This window comes from Lissotriton helveticus, chromosome 11 (assembly GCF_964261635.1).
Source record: "Lissotriton helveticus chromosome 11, aLisHel1.1, whole genome shotgun sequence".
NCBI classification, from domain to species: Eukaryota; Metazoa; Chordata; class Amphibia; order Caudata; family Salamandridae; genus Lissotriton; species Lissotriton helveticus.
The window spans coordinates 8,740,787-8,758,130 of NC_136072.1; the positions used below are offsets into that span (position 1 = coordinate 8,740,787).

The following is a 17,344-nucleotide window of genomic DNA, read 5'->3' on the forward strand; positions in this document are numbered from 1 at the left end:
GTGCCACCCTCACAAGTAACCTGTAAATGTAACTCAGGGCTGCCATTGCAGAGCTTGTGTGCAGTCTGCTACTGACATTTCGACCTGGCAAGTGCACCCGCTTGCCAGGCCCTAACCTTCCCTTTTCTTACATGTGAGTCACCCCTAAGGTAGGCCCAAGATACCCCTGTGGGCAGGGTGCAGTATATTTGAAAGGTAGGACATGCCTTGATGTGTGTGGCATGTCTTCATAGTGAAATATTGGCAATTTCGATTTTCACTATTGAAAGGCTATCTGTCCCATAGGATAGAATGGGGAGTTTGCTCAAACCATCTTATGAGTATTACTGACCTTGGGAACAATATAGGAAAATAAAGTTTGATATTCCTGAACTCAAAATGTTAAGATGCATATTTTAGTGAGGGTCATTTTTACATTTTGTGTTTGAAAATATCCCTTTTAGAAAGTAGGTATTTTCTTGTCTAACCATCCAGTGTGCCTCTGCTAGGTTGTGTATAGACTGTCTGGCTTTGGAGTGACAGGGGCTGGGGATGTGCATTCTGTTCAGACAACCACTTGGGGGGGGGGGGTGTTAGGTTTTTCCTGCCTTTCCAGGGTGAGTTAGGGCTAGGCTGAATAGACCTGCGCTGCATTTAGAGTAGGGGGAAGGAGATTTCTTTCACACCTGACAAGGACAATGCTGTCTCCATCTCCTGCCAGGAAGCTGCACCAGAGAGGACAGAACTGGATTTGGCTGAGCAAGGAACTTCTCTGCACCAAAAACAAAGTGATTTACTGTATAAAAAGTGGGGCCCAGATCCCAGACTCTTAGATCATTCTGGGAATCAAGATGAAACTTTACCAAGGAGAAGGGCTGGAGAAACTGCGGAGAAGAGCTAGAGAAACTGAGAAGTACTGCCCCTCTGCTGTGTGCTGTCTGGGGTTGGCCTGCAGTGGCTGTTTCTTCAAAGAAAAGGAGAAGGACTTTGCTGTGTGCTGTGTCCCCTGCTTGAGAAAGATCTCCTAAGGTGTGAGTAGAACTTGCCTCCAGTTCTGAAGTCTCCGGAACACAAAGACTTCATCCCCAATCCCCCTGAACTCCTTTGTTGGGAGTTAGTTATGACCTGCTGAGAGGTGCCTGCCAGTCTTCTGGGCCTCTGGAGGTTGTTTTGGGACTGGGAACTACAAGAACTGTAAAAATCGACACATCGCCTGTTTCAGACGCATCGCAGCGGTGCGAGAATAATTTTCCAATGCATTGCCGCACCAAAGAATCAACACCGCGCCTTCTTGCTGTCGAAGTTTTTGCCGTGCGACGAATCCTGTGCACCAACGTCCGAGATCACTGCACCAATTCGGATGCAGGCGCTGCTGAGGAAGAACCGGCGCATTGAGGGGACGCGGCTGAGATCATCCCGTGTCTTCACGCATGCATCGTACCGAATTGTCATGCATCACATCGAAGCTCCAAGTCTGTCGCACTGTTGGTGTGGTGTCCTGTATGTAGTTACACATTCTTTACACACTGCATCTGAGATAAGCCTGTTTGCTTGTGCCAAGCTGCCAAGGGTGTGAAAAGGGTTTATCTTTAAAAGTGTATGCCCCTTACCCAGACTAGGAAGAAGGGTCCCTACTTGGACAAAGGTACCTACATTTGCCAACTAGAGACCCCCAATTCTAACACCCATGGTTGTGAGACAGAGTCCTATGAAGAAGCACCCCCCTGGCCAGTGGGTGGGGGCTTTAAAGGGATTCTCCCCATTTCTGTAAAGGACGGGTCCCCTTATGTTGCTCATTTCCACAGGGTACTTTCAATATAATTATGGCCAGAGACTGTACCGCTGTGTGTTGCTTGATAGTCCCCTATTGTGTTTATACAACTCTTACAGCCAAATGTTATGTTTTCTGTGTCCTGTTTATTGCCAGAAGTATTTTTTTTGTCCATCTTTATTGCCTCCACCATTTTAGCACCCTGGTAATGCCACTCTCCAACAGTGAAGCAATACCCGCTGACAGTAAACACTGTTTACAGTACTAGAGAGATTGCCACCCATCAGAGCAATTTGTTTGGTAGATATTAGCATTATTTTCATTGTAGTGCCAATTTATCTATGGCAGAAGCAAGCCAAAATTGTGATGGAGTTTTAAAGTGTTTGAGTCATAAAAGGCCAGATATCTGGGTTGTCTTTTATTGGGTTCAAAACAATGTAAAGTTGTAAAAATAGTTGCGGACATTTTTTCCAAATACAAAGTGAAATCTTCTTTCTTAATACAAAAAAATATTTTCCCATACCTAGTCAGAAATAAGAATATTTTCCATGCCAAAGCTTGTTTAAATTGGGACTATATTAAGAAGCAATTGCTGTGACAGTGGATTTGTTTGGATCAAAGTGTAATGTATTTATACATGTTTCTTTTCTTTCAGTAAGTCTGAATGGTGCCAACTCAAAGTTATCTCCCTACAGACCTCCAAAGCGACTGATGTCACCCCCTTTTGTCCTGTCGATATGTCTACACGCACTCTTTACTTTATTCATACAGGTCGTTTTCTATGCATCACTTCTACAGCAACCGTGGTATAATGCAACAAATATCCATAGGTAAACAGCAAGTTTGGTCTGAATTATTAATTTTTTTTAATAATTGCAGAATTATGTTGTGTTTTTATGTTTTTAATGTGTGTTATAAATATGTGTTGCTGCTGCAGTTTTCCATTCCATAGCACTGTAAATGTAAATTTTATAACTCATTGGTATTCAATTTGTCACTCTCCTAAAGATGAAATAGTGACAATGCTCTTTTGGAAGGTAAGCCCATTGCTACACTAGGGTAGCCATCTCCCTTTTAAATAATTATGGACACTGTCTCCAGCCTTCAATTGTTCCACAAATCATTACTTCAGGTTTGTGGGTCTAATTGTCAATTGAAGCAAAACAAGTCTAGAAGATCCAGAAAGCATTAAACTATCACACAAGGTGTAGTACTGGGAAAAGTGTTCTTAATGACCTGTAGGAGGGTTGCCTCCTCTGGTTAAATGCAGATCTTTAGAGAAGGCACTCAACTCCGCAATTGGATCAGATGAGTGCGATGTGCATGTAGAAATCTCAAGTAAATGAGAATCGACTTTCCGGACTGTACTCATCCAATTTCCTTAGTTATCCAATGGGTTCAGATGCTGTCACATACCAGATCAAGGCATGAGGTAGATGTCTGTACTAAGAGCACCTATCAGGGCTCCTTTACTCAAAGAGCCCCATTGGAGGATTTCCATGTGATCCGTTTATGGTCAGTTGACCCTAAGGAGATCTTTAAGGCATCTTTCTTCCTTGGAAGAAGTGGATTCACCTTCATGTGCAAGTACTGAAGTTCTGCATGAGTCGTTAAGTCACCCAGAACCCGCTGCCACATTTTAGAGAGCGGATCGGATGGAACCATGAATCGATAAAGAAAGATGCATTTCTAAAGTAGGCTTCCAGTTGTGATCCAAGGTGCAGTTGTAAACGGATCACTGAAATAATATCGAGTGACAAAATATCGACCTTCAAGAATATCGTTGACAAAATATAGACTGTCAAAATATCGACTTTCTATGTACAAACAGGTAAGTACAAAAATATCGAGTTTTAAATATCGTTTACAAAAATATAGTTGTAAAAAATATTGACTTTAATAAAAACAATGTTTAATTGCATTAATATAAAAAATTAATTACTAAAATATACTTAACAATACTTAAAATAACTTTTAATAATTAAATAATTAATGAAAGTAAAAAAATAATATTTTTTTAATCATATTTCTTAAAACATATATATATATATAGTAACAAAATTTAATTAAATAATAGCCAATATTATTAACGTACAAATACAAAAGAGTAAAAATTAGTATTCCTACTCCAGTGGGTGCAACAGTAGGGAAAGCGTTGGATAGCGTAGGGGTTAAAATTACTATTCCAACTCCAAAGAGTGCAACAGTGGATATATGACGTTACAACGCAACTTTTACAACGCACTACCATTACAACGAAATTTTTACAACGCAAAAACTATTACAACGCATGTTTTTACAACACAGATACCTTTACAACGCATACCATTACAACGTAAGTATTAGTAAGTATATAATAATTTTTTTAATTTAAATTATTTAAAATTAATTTAATATAATTTAATTTAATTTCATTTCATTAAATTAATGTAATGTACATTTAATTTTACTTTATTTTTACACTGTACCCCTGTACCCCAAAAACCCAAAACTGACCCTGAACCCTAAAAAAAACCCTTTACCCAAAAACCCAAAACTGACCCTGAACCCTAAAAATACCCCTTTACCCAAAAACTAAAAACTGACCCTGAACCCTAAAAATACCCCTTTACCCAAAAAACAAAAACTGACCCTGAACCCTAAAAATACCCCTTTACCCAAAAACTAAAAACTGACCCTGAACCCTAAAAATACCCCTTTACCCAAAAACTAGAAACTGACCCCTGTACCCCAAAAACCCAAAACTGACCCTGAACCCTAAAAATACCCCTTTACCCAAAAACTAAAAACTGACCCTGAACCCTAAAAATACCCCTTTACCCAAAAACTAAAAACTGACCCTGAACCCTAAAAATACCCCTTTACCCAAAAAATACCCCTTTACCCAAAAACTAAAAACTGACCCTGAACCCTAAAAATACCCCTTTACCCAAAAATTACAAAAATTTACATTAAAAAAATTATTGTATACTTACCAATACTTACGTTGTAATGGTATGCGTTGTAAAGGTATCTGCGTTGTAAAAACATTATTTCATTAATTATTATTAAATTACTTCCCACACTATTCCCCTATAAACCCACAACCCGCTACAGGAAATAAATAATTTAATTTAACATAATTAGCAATTAATCAATTAAATTAAATCAATTACCAATTACATTTTAATTAATTAACAAATATTTTTTAATTGACAATTAATTAACTATTACTACCAATTATTAAATTTACATATTTAATTAATTATAATTAAATTACTTCCCACCCTATTCCCCTATAAACCCACAACCCGCTACAGGAAATAAATTATTTAAATTTACATAATTAGCAATTAATCAATTAAATTAAATTAATTACCAATAAAATTTTAAATAATTAACAAATATTATTTAATTACCAATTAATTAAATATTACTACCAATTAATAAATTTACATATTTAATTAATTATAATTAAATTACTTCCCACCCTATTCCCCTATAAACCCACAACCCGCTACAGAATAAAATGACACAATAATTAAAAAAATCATTAATTACAAATAATTATAAATTAAAATGACACTTTTCACACATATTATAACATAAAAAACACTATAAATAATTAAATATTATTTTAAAACGATATTTTTTACTATCTAGATTATATACTTGGATATTTTCACTTTCTATATTATTTACAGTCGATATTACTTCACTTACCTTAAAAACGATATTTTGGCTGTCTATATTCTGTCCTGTCGATATTTTGTCCAAACGATATTTCAAACTCGATATACTGTCCAAACGATATTTTGGAGTCGATATTATGTCTGTGCACCGTTGTAAACCAGTAAGTGTCGATTTGGTGGGTTATTAGGGCCTGGAGGTTTTCTATTACCTGTTGAGAGGCATCTGTACATGTTATGTCCTGGCAATGGAGGGCTCATGAAAGTTTAGAGTGGGTGACTTTCATTAATACAAAATATTTTTGTTTAAAGATCTTCTCAGACCTTTTGTGGATACACGAATCTTGGCTGGCGATGGGTATGAATCTATAGACATCTAGTCTAATGATTAACTTGTGAAGCTTAGTTCAAATTCTAGTACCATCTGATCATCAGTTATCAGGCAGCCTAGGCCAGACTCCCAGTCCTCGCAGATTTTGTTGTCACTTACAGGTTCCATGTGTGCACATGTTTTATACAATTTAGAAATTAGGTGTGTACTGTGTGTGGTCTCAATTAACATCGTAAGTGGAGGGAACGACTCTGGTTCATTCGGAAAATTTAGCACCGTTGCGCATAAAGCGGACCAGATGGGGGCTAGGAGAAATCTATCCATGAAGTCATAGTCCTGGTAGCATGCATCTTCCACTGACGAGAAGACTTGACCCCAAGGATACAAGTCCCCTAGCTTGGAGGTGTTGAGTATTGTCAAGGTGCGCTGTACCAGACGTTCACACGATATCAGGAACCAGCGAGCATTCGGGAGGGGCAGTGCCGATGAATACAGTGCCGTGGCTTCAGTCAGTCGCCTCAACTTATCCCATGCCCAACTGTTGGTGGAAACAGTTTGTATGTCATAGGGGTCCCTGGGCCACTAAATAGTACAATCGAAAATCCGGTACTCCATACCTTCCTCTGTCATATGGCAGCATGAGCACGGACCAACAAACACGCAGCTGTTACCCTCCCCAAACAAGGCACACAAGATCTGTGCGCAATGTCCGAAATAACCCGTTAGTGAGGGGTATGGGGATATTATTAGATATAGGAATTTGGGAAGCACCACCATCTTCAATATTGCCACTCTGCCCGCTATATATAGACAATGGTATTCGCAACCATCTTTCCACCTGGCTCTCAAGTGCACTGACAGCATGCCCATAGTTTAGGCGAATGATCTGCGTAGTGTTTAGATGGATTTTGATCCCCAGGTATTTGACCAGGTCTGTGCACCATTCTAGTGGATACTCAGTCCCACGGCTTTGTGTTCGAGATTAAATGAAAAATTACTCATTTGTGCCAACTGATGCCAAGTCCAGAGTACCGGTCAAATCGAAGTCTCTATCTGACAAGAGGCTCCAAATTTACCTGGGGTTCTCCAACATAGAGGATTGTGTCACCTGCATACAGCGAAACCAGGAGAGGTCCAGTGTTAAATTGTAATCACCTCTGTAGGTGACGTTCCTGAAAATGACGGATCAATGGGTCCATGGCCAGGATGAACAAGAGAGGGAACAGAGGGCAACCCTGAAGGGTACCATGGGAGAGCCTGAAGGGTCGTGAGAGCAATCCGTTCAAGCAGAGTCTCGCCGTGGGCTTGCGTATAGTATGGCAGAAGTGGCAATAAATCCCGTAGGCATGCCCATACGGTGCATCACGGATATGAAAACGGGCGACTCCAAGCAGTCGAAGGCCTTCTCCATGTCCAGCAGGACTGCAGCCGTGGGGAGCGCTTGAGCAATCCTAATAAGGACTGCAAATAATGTCGTGAGATTGAGAGAAGTGGAACGGTGAGGTACAAAACCAGATGGGGCTGGAGATATTATGAACTCCATTAATTGAGACAGGAGTTAGCGATAACCTTGGCTAAAATTTTATATTCCAAATTGAGAAGGGAGAGCGGCCTATAAGAGCTGCACAATGATGTGTCTTTACCAGGTTTGGGGAGCAGAATAATTACAGCCTCTCGTAGTAAGGGGGAAGCACTTGTTTATCTAAGGCCTCCGCGCAGACCTCAATCAGCTGTGGCGCAAGCAGGTCTTTGAATTCCTTATAAAAGTCCCCCGTGAAGCCATCTAGTCCAGGGGCAGTGGGGCTGCGGAAGGTGTCAATAGCATTAATTACATCCGCAACAGAAATAGGGTCTGCTAAAAAATCTTGCATGTGTTTCTCAAGATAAACTAATGCGATCTCAGTCTTCCTATGCTGTGTGGTTGCTCCCTATTTTAGAGGTATATAGGTCGGAGAAATAGTCCAGAAATTCATCACGAATTTCCGATGTAGAGGTGAGGGTTTGGTTAGTCGCTGAGCGTATCTCAGTGATGAATGCCATGCTGTACGGTGGGTTCAACAACTGCGCCAGTACTCTGCCAGGCCGTTCACCCTCACCATATCGCCGGGCCGACTGGTACGTTCCCAAATACAGTATTTCCCAGTCAGCAGTTTCTCTGTATTCAGTTATTCAGTCAGAAGGGCCATGCGCTGTGCCTCCGCAGCTGTGACTGAGGACCGCAGAGAGGCCACATCTAGGGCTGCGAGGTCCCGCTCTATCCGTAATATTGTGTTACTAAGATCTTTGAGTACCGCAGCATGCTTGGCAATGCAAACACCTCTGATGACTGCCTTGAAGCCCTCCCATAGGACAGCCCAGGAGTCCATGGATCCAGTGCTAATCGCGAAGAAGTCCTCAGCGTATTTATAAGTATTTTACTTTAAATGCTTTTCACTGCTTTTAAGTTAATCACCTCCTTGTAATCTTCGTTCATTTCATGTTTCAAACACAATAGCATGGTGAGTATTTTTTCTAGCATCCCAGGTGCAAACTTAGCTTCATACATCTGATCAGAAATGGAATAATATTTATTTATTTCTGTACAGCGCATGTCTAACTGGAAACCTGAACGTGACGAGGTCAGCGTATCGGAGCTATGAAGGCACCACCTTATTTCCACTGTATCAGGGAACCCTGATCATTGCAGCGTTTGTGTTTGCCAAAGGGAAGCCCTTCAGAAAGCCTCTGTATACAAACTGTAAGTACACATTTTAAGCAATGTATGAGTAGTTTTCAAACACATGCACAAGGGCTCCATGACAGTGATTGCCAACAGCCTGTTGTTGAGGGGTATATGCACAGCGTAAGTCTGACTTACTATGTCTGCTCCTGATTGGTTCCTGATTTCATGACCAGCTACAAACAAGCATGATAGGTCTGTGTGCTTGTGGACAGGATGTGACCTATGATTTTCCACAGGCTCCAGAGATCAAGGGGCTCACTGTCCATTGGAAGGAAGCCTAACCACCCAGTGGACATCCACGGGACTGCTGGGTGGGACCTACCACCCAGTGGACATCCACGGGACTGCTGGGTGGGACCTACCACCCAGTGGACATCCACGGGACTGCTGGGTGGGACCTACCATCCAGTGGAAATCCAGGGGACTGCTAGGTGGGTGCAACCACCCAAACTTATGTAATCTTCATTTCTGCTTATGTTTACCCCACTGCATTTCATGTGTTTGTGCGTGTATACCTTATAACATTTGATGCACTATAGTCTGATAGCTTAGAGGTTATTCATTCATATATATGCAGTCACAAGATCTTAGAGAATTAAGGGACGATGCAAGAAGAAGAATATGTTAATTCTTCCATTTGAGAATAGTCAATGTAAGGCCTCTCCTGAAACTAATCAGAAATGTGCATTTAAGCTGGTTACTAGGCAGAGAGAAAATCTTTGGTCTCCTGGGGAATTTGGATCAAGGAAGCAGAAGCTGTAAACACCCTCCGTGAAGGCCTCAACCAGCCACCTCAAACCCAGTCTCGCCGATATCAGCTTTTTCGGACACCATAGCTACTGAGTGTAGAGACAGACAACAACCTTCTCCATATGGAACAACACTTCTGTGTTCAACTAAGATGTGCAGGTGAGACCCTACCTTAGAAACCCACACAAGGGCTCTTTTGGTGCTGAGACAGTTCAGCTAGAGGTAAGAAGGAAGGGGGTTTGAGATACTCCTGGGAGACTCACTGGACAGTGTTGTACCTGTTTCTCAGCCAGTGTGACTGTGGAGTGGAATGTTGGTGTGAGAGGTGGCAGTGGGATGTTGGATGAGTACCTTCTTTCATTCACTACAGACTGATTCTTACCTACAATTTACCATCCTCCTGTCATGCTTAGATGGTTCGTGGTCTGCAGGGCACTAGGTTTTCTGTTTTGAGCTGGTAAGTTCGCATCCAGCTTGTACTTGTGCCGGGGGGTCTAGAATGCCTAATCTTGGGCCCCATTTGTTTATGGAACAACAGATTTATCAATGGTGCCTGGCCTCAGGGACAATCTTTGAGTAATCTTAAATGACATACAGAAGAATCTGCTAGTATTAGTAATAGCATATACATTCATTGTATTACTGGTTTCCTCCCACTGTTCAGACAAACGTCCTATCTGCTGTGGGTTTGTCAGGTGCTTCACTAGTAAAAGATATTCCTCATTTTGATATGAGTTTTGAATCTCATTCCAAATCGGTTTTAAATGGCAGCTCAACCTATTGTGATACGAGTAATCCTCAGGACACCCTTAAAATAAACCTCACAGTAAGAAATTTCCCTGAGGTGATGGGTGCAGTAACTTTTGTTGTAAATGCACATAGGCTGCTTACCCCTTTGGAATCTTTTACTCATGGGTGGAGTTGTATCCTGTACATCGAATCACTAGTCACTTTCATGCATATAAAGGTGCTCCTATTCCTGCAGAATATGAAACATGTGATTGTCAGAAATTCTGGTGAGATATCAGGAACAACCAGAATGGGTTGGTGGACAGTTACCACATGTAGTGAGGAAGGTCAGAATGGATTCTTCAGTAAAGGATTGTACTGCAGGAGGAACAATTTTTGTGAATATTTACACTCCTTTGGCACACCATCTTTAGCGGTGCTATTGGTGGTGGTAAGACAAATACAAAACAAGCATGTAGCCACATTGGCTGTTGATTTAGAGATGAAATTGATTGGTAATTTTGAAATGGTCTCTTCAATAGTTCTTTGAAATATTCAATGGGAAGCGTCAGTCTTGGCAGTGCACCAATGTTACTCTTCAAGTTCACAAACAGGAGCTTACTAAAATTATTTCAGAAATACATAACTTTGTAGGCTAGGATGCTTTAGGTTCTTGAGCCGCAAAACTGGAATTCAAAACAAAAAGGTCTGAAAATTACATTAAAGAAAAGACCACACCAGAAACTGAGGAAAAAAACAGAAAGTTAAACCGGAATCTTGGACTGAATCTCCTCCACAGCAGGACACCTGCTAGGGCGGCTAAAATTTAAAGGATATGATGAGCTAAAAGGCCTGACCAGTATCTGCATTATTTCTGTTCTTTTCAGGATTCTGGGAAGAGTAAGAGAACAAAAAGGGGCAGGTGACTGAGTATCACAAAAAGGATCCAGGAAGACAGGTGAAAGAGATAGTCAGCTGAGGTTAGAGTGCAGAAAGAAGAGAAAGCTTTAGACTCAAAGGCTTTTTTTAAGAAAGAGTTGCTAGACTAAAGAGGAAAAGTTTCATACTTGGGACTAGGGCAGTGGTGATTCTTGACAATGCAGCAGAAATAGCTACCAGGGTAGGTGCACAGGAGCCGGCACCCGACGCAACCCAAATAGGGTGCAGGCAACCAGCGGTGATTAGCCGTGGGGCACCTCTCCCCTGCTTTGTGAGGGTACCTTTTCATGCTTGGGCATATCTACAAACTGAGATTGCAGACCACTTTTTAGGGACACTTACCCTGCGGTCTACCCCAAACCACCTCACACCTGTGTGGGTTACCACCCTGGAACCCCCTTCCTTTTCTGTCGTGCACATTCACCACATTAGCTAGGTCCTGAAGAAACGCCACTGATCATTCAGACAATTAAGGCGTGAAACACATCGACCGTAAGTTGCACTGGCACATTAGGCCTCATTGTAACTCACCAACCTTCTGGTTTTTAACCTACAAGGGGTACAACACTATTAAAGATCCCACAAGTGGAAACCCCTAGGTCATTGTATCTACTCTTGCATGCACCTCACCACTTTTCTCACTGGATCCCCCCCACACACTCACCAAACGGCTTTTCTCTTAAAAGATCTTCATCAAAGAGACCCTTTGGGGGCCCGTCGGCCATTGCAGCGCGGCCCGACGAGGAGCAAAAGCCCGATGATGAAGCATGGCATCCTTTGCGGTGTGAGAGGGCAACTACGAGGCAAGACTTGGAGATTCAATCCTTGATACTGGGGATGAACCGCTGCCTCTCTCTTTTTCACCCTCCTCTTCTAGATCTTCCCTACTCAATATCTTTCTTCTTCTTACAGACTGGGTGAAACTTCGCACCCTCTTCATGGAACAGTGTCCTTAGTGATTTAGCTATCATTTGTGGAGCACGGACACTGGACCGAAATGAGCTCCTGTGCCCCCTCCTTCTTTTGACTCATCTTTGTTGAAAATACACCCTTTTGGCGGGGTGGGAGCTGGTACGTGCTCCCTTGGCTCCCACTTTGTAAATATAAATGTATCATGATCTAAGCTGTAATTTAATACAACAGCATATACATTGGAGGAGGTTGTACCTGGTTGGTCTTTTAATCATGAATTTTTGTTGTGTTTGTGTACTTGTTTGTCAGCCATTCTGCACACAGTCAGTTGCCAGCGAGGCGACCATTAACCTCGCGCCCTGACGAAATTGCCACGACAAAGCATAGGCAATGAAACCTGTTGGCCTGCTTTGAATAAGTTTGCATCATGCTGTGCTTTTAATGTTGAGTAAGCTCACAAATGTGAATAAAGAGGGCAAAGCCAAATGTGAGTCCTAACTCAATTTTAATTCTGGGACACACTGTCCTGTATAGTTCACGGGGTTTTTCTGCTTTGGAGATCTTAATTTCTAGTTTTTCACCTCTCTTGTCTCTTTACTGGGCACAAATTCAGGTTTTGCAGTGAGAAAGCACCCGATGATGATAGACGTGGGCATGCTGGTGAGAACCCGCCAGTAGCTCCTCTGTTATAGCGTACGTAAGGTGCTTTCTCACTCTTTCACTCATTTTTGATGTGTCATTTTTTATGTGTAATTTTTAATGTGTCTTATACTAACCTATCTTGGTTAAGGGTAATAGTGTTCTGATTAACTATTTGAAAACATTTGAATGTTTGCGGTACCTAGGATTGACTTAGACTGGATAAATTACCAGCTTTTGGGTGAAGGTAGATACCCCCTAAAACACCTTTCCTCTGTAAAAAAAAACTTCAATGCTGCCCCTTCAAAAGCCAGGTCTTTGTTGTTTAAATGGCTGTGTACACACACACAAATGTTTTAGGTGATTGCCTTGTGCAGATAGAAGAAATGCATGCCTTATTTACTCCTCGGAAAGCTGATCAGTCTGTTCACACACTATGGGGCCGATTAGGATGGCGGACGGACTTGCGTCCGTCCGCCACCCCTGAGTAGGAGGGACCGTCCGCATGGGCAGCGGCGGTCCCTCCATGGCAATTAGGATGTGACCGCCAGGGTGGCGGTCACATCCTCTATTTTTAACATTGCGGCGGGTGCAGCTTCAAGCTGCACCCGCCGCAATGTTAAAAATGCATGTGTTGCATTTACATGCACAAAGCGGCAGGCACCGCACGGTGCCTGCTGCTTTGTGTACGCAAATGCAGGGGGGTACCATAGGTACCCCCCATGTGCACCCCCCACCCCCCATTCACCCAGGGGGCCCGCAACGGGCCCCCAAAGTGAATGTCCGTATGCTTTTCCATGGCGGAAAAGCCGCCGTGGAAAAGCATACGTACACCAACATCATAATATGGCGGACGGTGTCTCATAGACACCGCCTGCCATGTTATAGCTTTTCCGCCGCGGTCGGAAGCCGACCGCGGCGGAAAAGCGGCGGACGGAATTCCAGACCCACCAGCCATCCTAATTTGGCGGTGGGTCTTTGGAGTCTCCGCCGCGGTTTTTCCGCATCCTCCAGGCCGGCGGACACTTCCGCCGGCCCGGAGGATGCGGAAAAACCGCCATCCTAATCGGCCCCTTATTGTGTCAGACTCTACATTCTGGTTAGAATGTGGACTTGCCACTTTGTCATCTAAACAGATTCAGAGATGCAAAGGGTACATTAAAACAAGATGAACAGATCTGAGAAATGTAACTATTCTACAGGGCAGGCTCCCTTTGGTCCATGTCCAACACAAGGCCCATAAAAGTGAAGTATTTCACATTAAGAGCACTTTACAGCTGACTTGGCTATCACGACAGCAGTGCAAACCTCTAGGATAGCTGCTGTAACTCTATCTCAAACCAAGATCGATGCAGACATTATGTTGCCAATTCAAGCAACGGATAAAGAAGAGATAAAAAGGCACCAGATGGTCCCCCTTCCAAATAGTCATATAACGTCACCAAAGTTAATGTTTCTTGTTTTTTCCATACTTGGTATCGTGGGGATATCTAATGAGCAACTAGGTAAGTTTTAATTTGGGTAACACTTGAAGGGATAGCGTTGGCTCGTGCTGGCATTGGTGCTACTATATCAATGCAAAAGCAATAATACTGGTGGCTTTATCTAGCTAAGAAATATGTACAGCAGTGTACTATTTGTCAACAAATAAAGCATTCAGCTACAGTAAAATCAGCAGCTACCGCACTCCCAATATCCAACAAATCGTTTGTGTTCTTTGTTCATATTGGACATCTACAAATAGTCGATGTAAGTACACAATGGTTGTGGTCTCTTTCTGATGTACATTCATTTGGGTTTTCCCACAAAAGACTGCCTCTGCTCTATAAGGAATAAAAGACTTGCATGCTTAGTAGCAGTGGGAGCAGTTCATACATTTCTTTGAGACAGTGGTCCTGCCTTCACCACTAAGGTATTTTTTGATGCTATGTCTGTTCTGAGGGTATGATTGCTGCACTTGTATCCTTGCAGTATGGAATAAAACAGCATGGTTTGTGAGCCAGTGCTATGCATAAACTAGACTTAACTGATAAGGAATTAACACAGGACTGACACAGCTTCATAGTCTGCAATGGTCTCAAAGAGCACTAATTAAGGTGCCTAGAGGAGTTCTTGATCTCCCTGGAAGGTTGATGGAGTAAAAAACTGATTTATCTGACCTTGTTTTACAGTTGTGTTTGTCATGAATATTCAAGAAGTTAGGGAGACACTCTCCCATAAAATGGACTCCGCTTCTACTGAAAATAAAGCTGCTAACGTTAGACTCTACAGAGTGAGAGAGCTGCTTCATGGATGCATCCCAAAAAACCAAGTCTTTAAACCATTTTACTGATCACTATTACAGTTCTTGGGGTACACAGCATGCACAAACTAATCCAGCCACACTTCCAGGTACAAAGGAAATCAGGTGTTGAATAATCACATCAAAAAATATGATGCTGCGCACCGATGCCAAAATTTCCCCAGATTAGTGCAGCATGTCCTCTCCCTATTCTGGAGGTACCCCAAGAAGGGTACTCTAATTGGCATTCTTTGGAATTATTGGCCCCATTTAGGGATCAATGAGTTTGCTGTTTCACCAGCGTTACACATGTTACCAATCCCATCAAGTAATGATCTGGACATGGCCCAAGCATCATCTTCAACAATTGAGCCTTGTGCTGCAAATTGAATGATTGCCACTTCTGCAACTGCAATCTCGTGCACCACTGATAGACTTTATATCAATTAAAATTGGCCGGATACAAGGAATCAAATTGTCTGGAGATAAGCCTGATCCATTTACCTTTTCAAGAAACACAAGAATGAGAAATTGCCATACTCCATTCAGGCAGTGGTACAGATGGTCCTTTGCTTGTTTTTGTTTGAGCTACAAGTGCATTCTTCTGCTATGGTCCTTCATTTGTATCTGTCTCCCTTGATTATCCTCACTTTTGTGGATTATGGTGATCGCTTTTGCTCTGATGCTAGTGATTAGCCAATATCTTCCGGAAAGTTTGACACCATCTCCTGCAGTTCAGTAATTGCAACTGCATTTATTTCACAAAGAACCTAAAGGAATTACAAAGCTGTTAACATTGTCAAGCAGAGGGTAAGAGTATGTTATTTGGGAAAAGTTAACTTTTCAAATGTTGGCCGCCTATATAATTGTTCAAGATTCCTAAAGTTTTAAGAATCTCATTGGACGACATTGTCACTCCCGGTCCGTTTGCAAGTTCATCGGACATCAAAATTGTTAAGCAACTGATAACATGCTTAATTGGATAATGAGAATCAGTATCTCAATGCAGAAAATCATCAAGACCTATATTTGAGTCTGTCCACATGTGCATCACTGCATTCATTGTTCTTGCAGCTGGAGGGAAGTGTATACCTTTACACAGTGGGAGCATTGCAGGACTCCACCGGTAAACAGTCCTAAAAGATTTTCAGGAAAGGTTTTCTTATTTTAATGGTGATGATAGATCTGTCCCATCTGAGTTGTATTATTTCCAAGAGCCTGAAAATCTGAAAAAGATTATGATCAGTGATAAATGTATCTATTCATACTTCAATAGAACAAGGTTATGCATATTGTAATGAAGATGCCAATGAAAAAAGTATTTGAGAAACTAGATTTGAGTCAATTTGGGGCATTGAAAGCTTGTTCAGAGCATCTATATTTCCTTTACAAATTATATTTTTCATTATGATTGTGCAGCAAACATATTGCTTTAGCTTTGCATCTGTTCAAAATTTAAGAGCACCATCAATTGCGAAAATCAATTTGACGCACTTTACAGATTGGAAATGGAAGAAAGCATCACTGGCAGTGAATTGACTGAGGTGGTACAGAACGGAACATGCAATCTAAAATTGGTTCAGAATTTATAGCCTTGTGGCTAACAAATGCTAACACGTTTTTGTGGTCCGTCTCTCTGGTCATGCATAATTTACAAATAGACCGATTAGAAATAAGGTGCAATCTGTTTTACCAACAGCAGTGGGGTGATAATGGACTGAAAGAGAAAACACTGTCTAGATCTGGATCACCCTTGTTCTTAGTGGTGATGCCATGCGGCACGAGGGGCCCCAAGAAGCCCATACGGAGTATGGGGATGCCTTGGTCTTAATTTAATGGAGGAGCCCTTCTTCAGTCAGCAGACATTCTACCCAGTGGTACTGCTGGGTGGCAGTGGCAAATCAGTTCATTCATCCCTTATTACCAATACCATTGGTGGAATGGAATTTCTGAGTGCCTTCTCTTTAGACGCAAGTGTTACCCTTTTGGGAACGGTTACCACTTGCTTTGTCGAATGGTAAAAATTCTGTAATGCACTCAGTAGAGCGGAAAGTGTCTGAAAAGCACTCCGCCCTTTGGATGGTTTTTAGGATTGGCTCCATAAACACTGCACACAGCATTCATATTCCAAATCCTTTTGGCATTTAAGTGTCAGCTGTTGCAATGGAACTGTCACAGTCTCAGCAACCACACAACCCTCAAATTGACATTGACTATGCTGCCATTCTTCCCCACCCTCTGGATATGCACATTTATTCTCTGTATTGAAATGCTGTGTGTTCTGTTCACCCAAGTGATGGAGTAGCAACCATTGGCCCTTTCAAAAATAGGCACTTAAAAGTTTGAAAAAACTAGTGAGCAGCAGAATCCTCCAGAAGGCTTCAAACTCCTGCAGGTGCTCCTGTTAAATAATCAACACTAATTACATTTGCTGGTGCAGCAGCTGCTGTAAGTTCCAGAGGGTTCTCAGCAATTCTTCAGGACCTGTAATCCTCATCTACTCTAAGGGGACGGCAAATAGTGTGAGGAAAAACAATTCAAAAGTCACCGTGACAGCCGGCGTGGGGTAGGTCCCATACCGGGCTCTTCCTGGACCGCATTTGGTTCCCCTCGCACAATTTAG

At 42.0% G+C, this 17,344-nt stretch overlaps 1 protein-coding gene across 1 annotated transcript in view; it reads left to right on the plus strand.

The window, feature by feature from the left end:
- Window positions 1–17,344, plus strand: part of LOC144792080 (putative cation-transporting ATPase 13A4) — a 315,751-nt gene that overhangs the window by 248,538 nt on the left and 49,869 nt on the right. Inside the window, exons 24-25 of the mRNA XM_078666931.1 lie at window positions 2,406–2,580; window positions 8,335–8,486. Of these exons, the coding sequence (XP_078523057.1) occupies window positions 2,406–2,580; window positions 8,335–8,486 (327 nt within the window). The remainder of the gene's footprint in view (window positions 1–2,405; window positions 2,581–8,334; window positions 8,487–17,344) is intronic.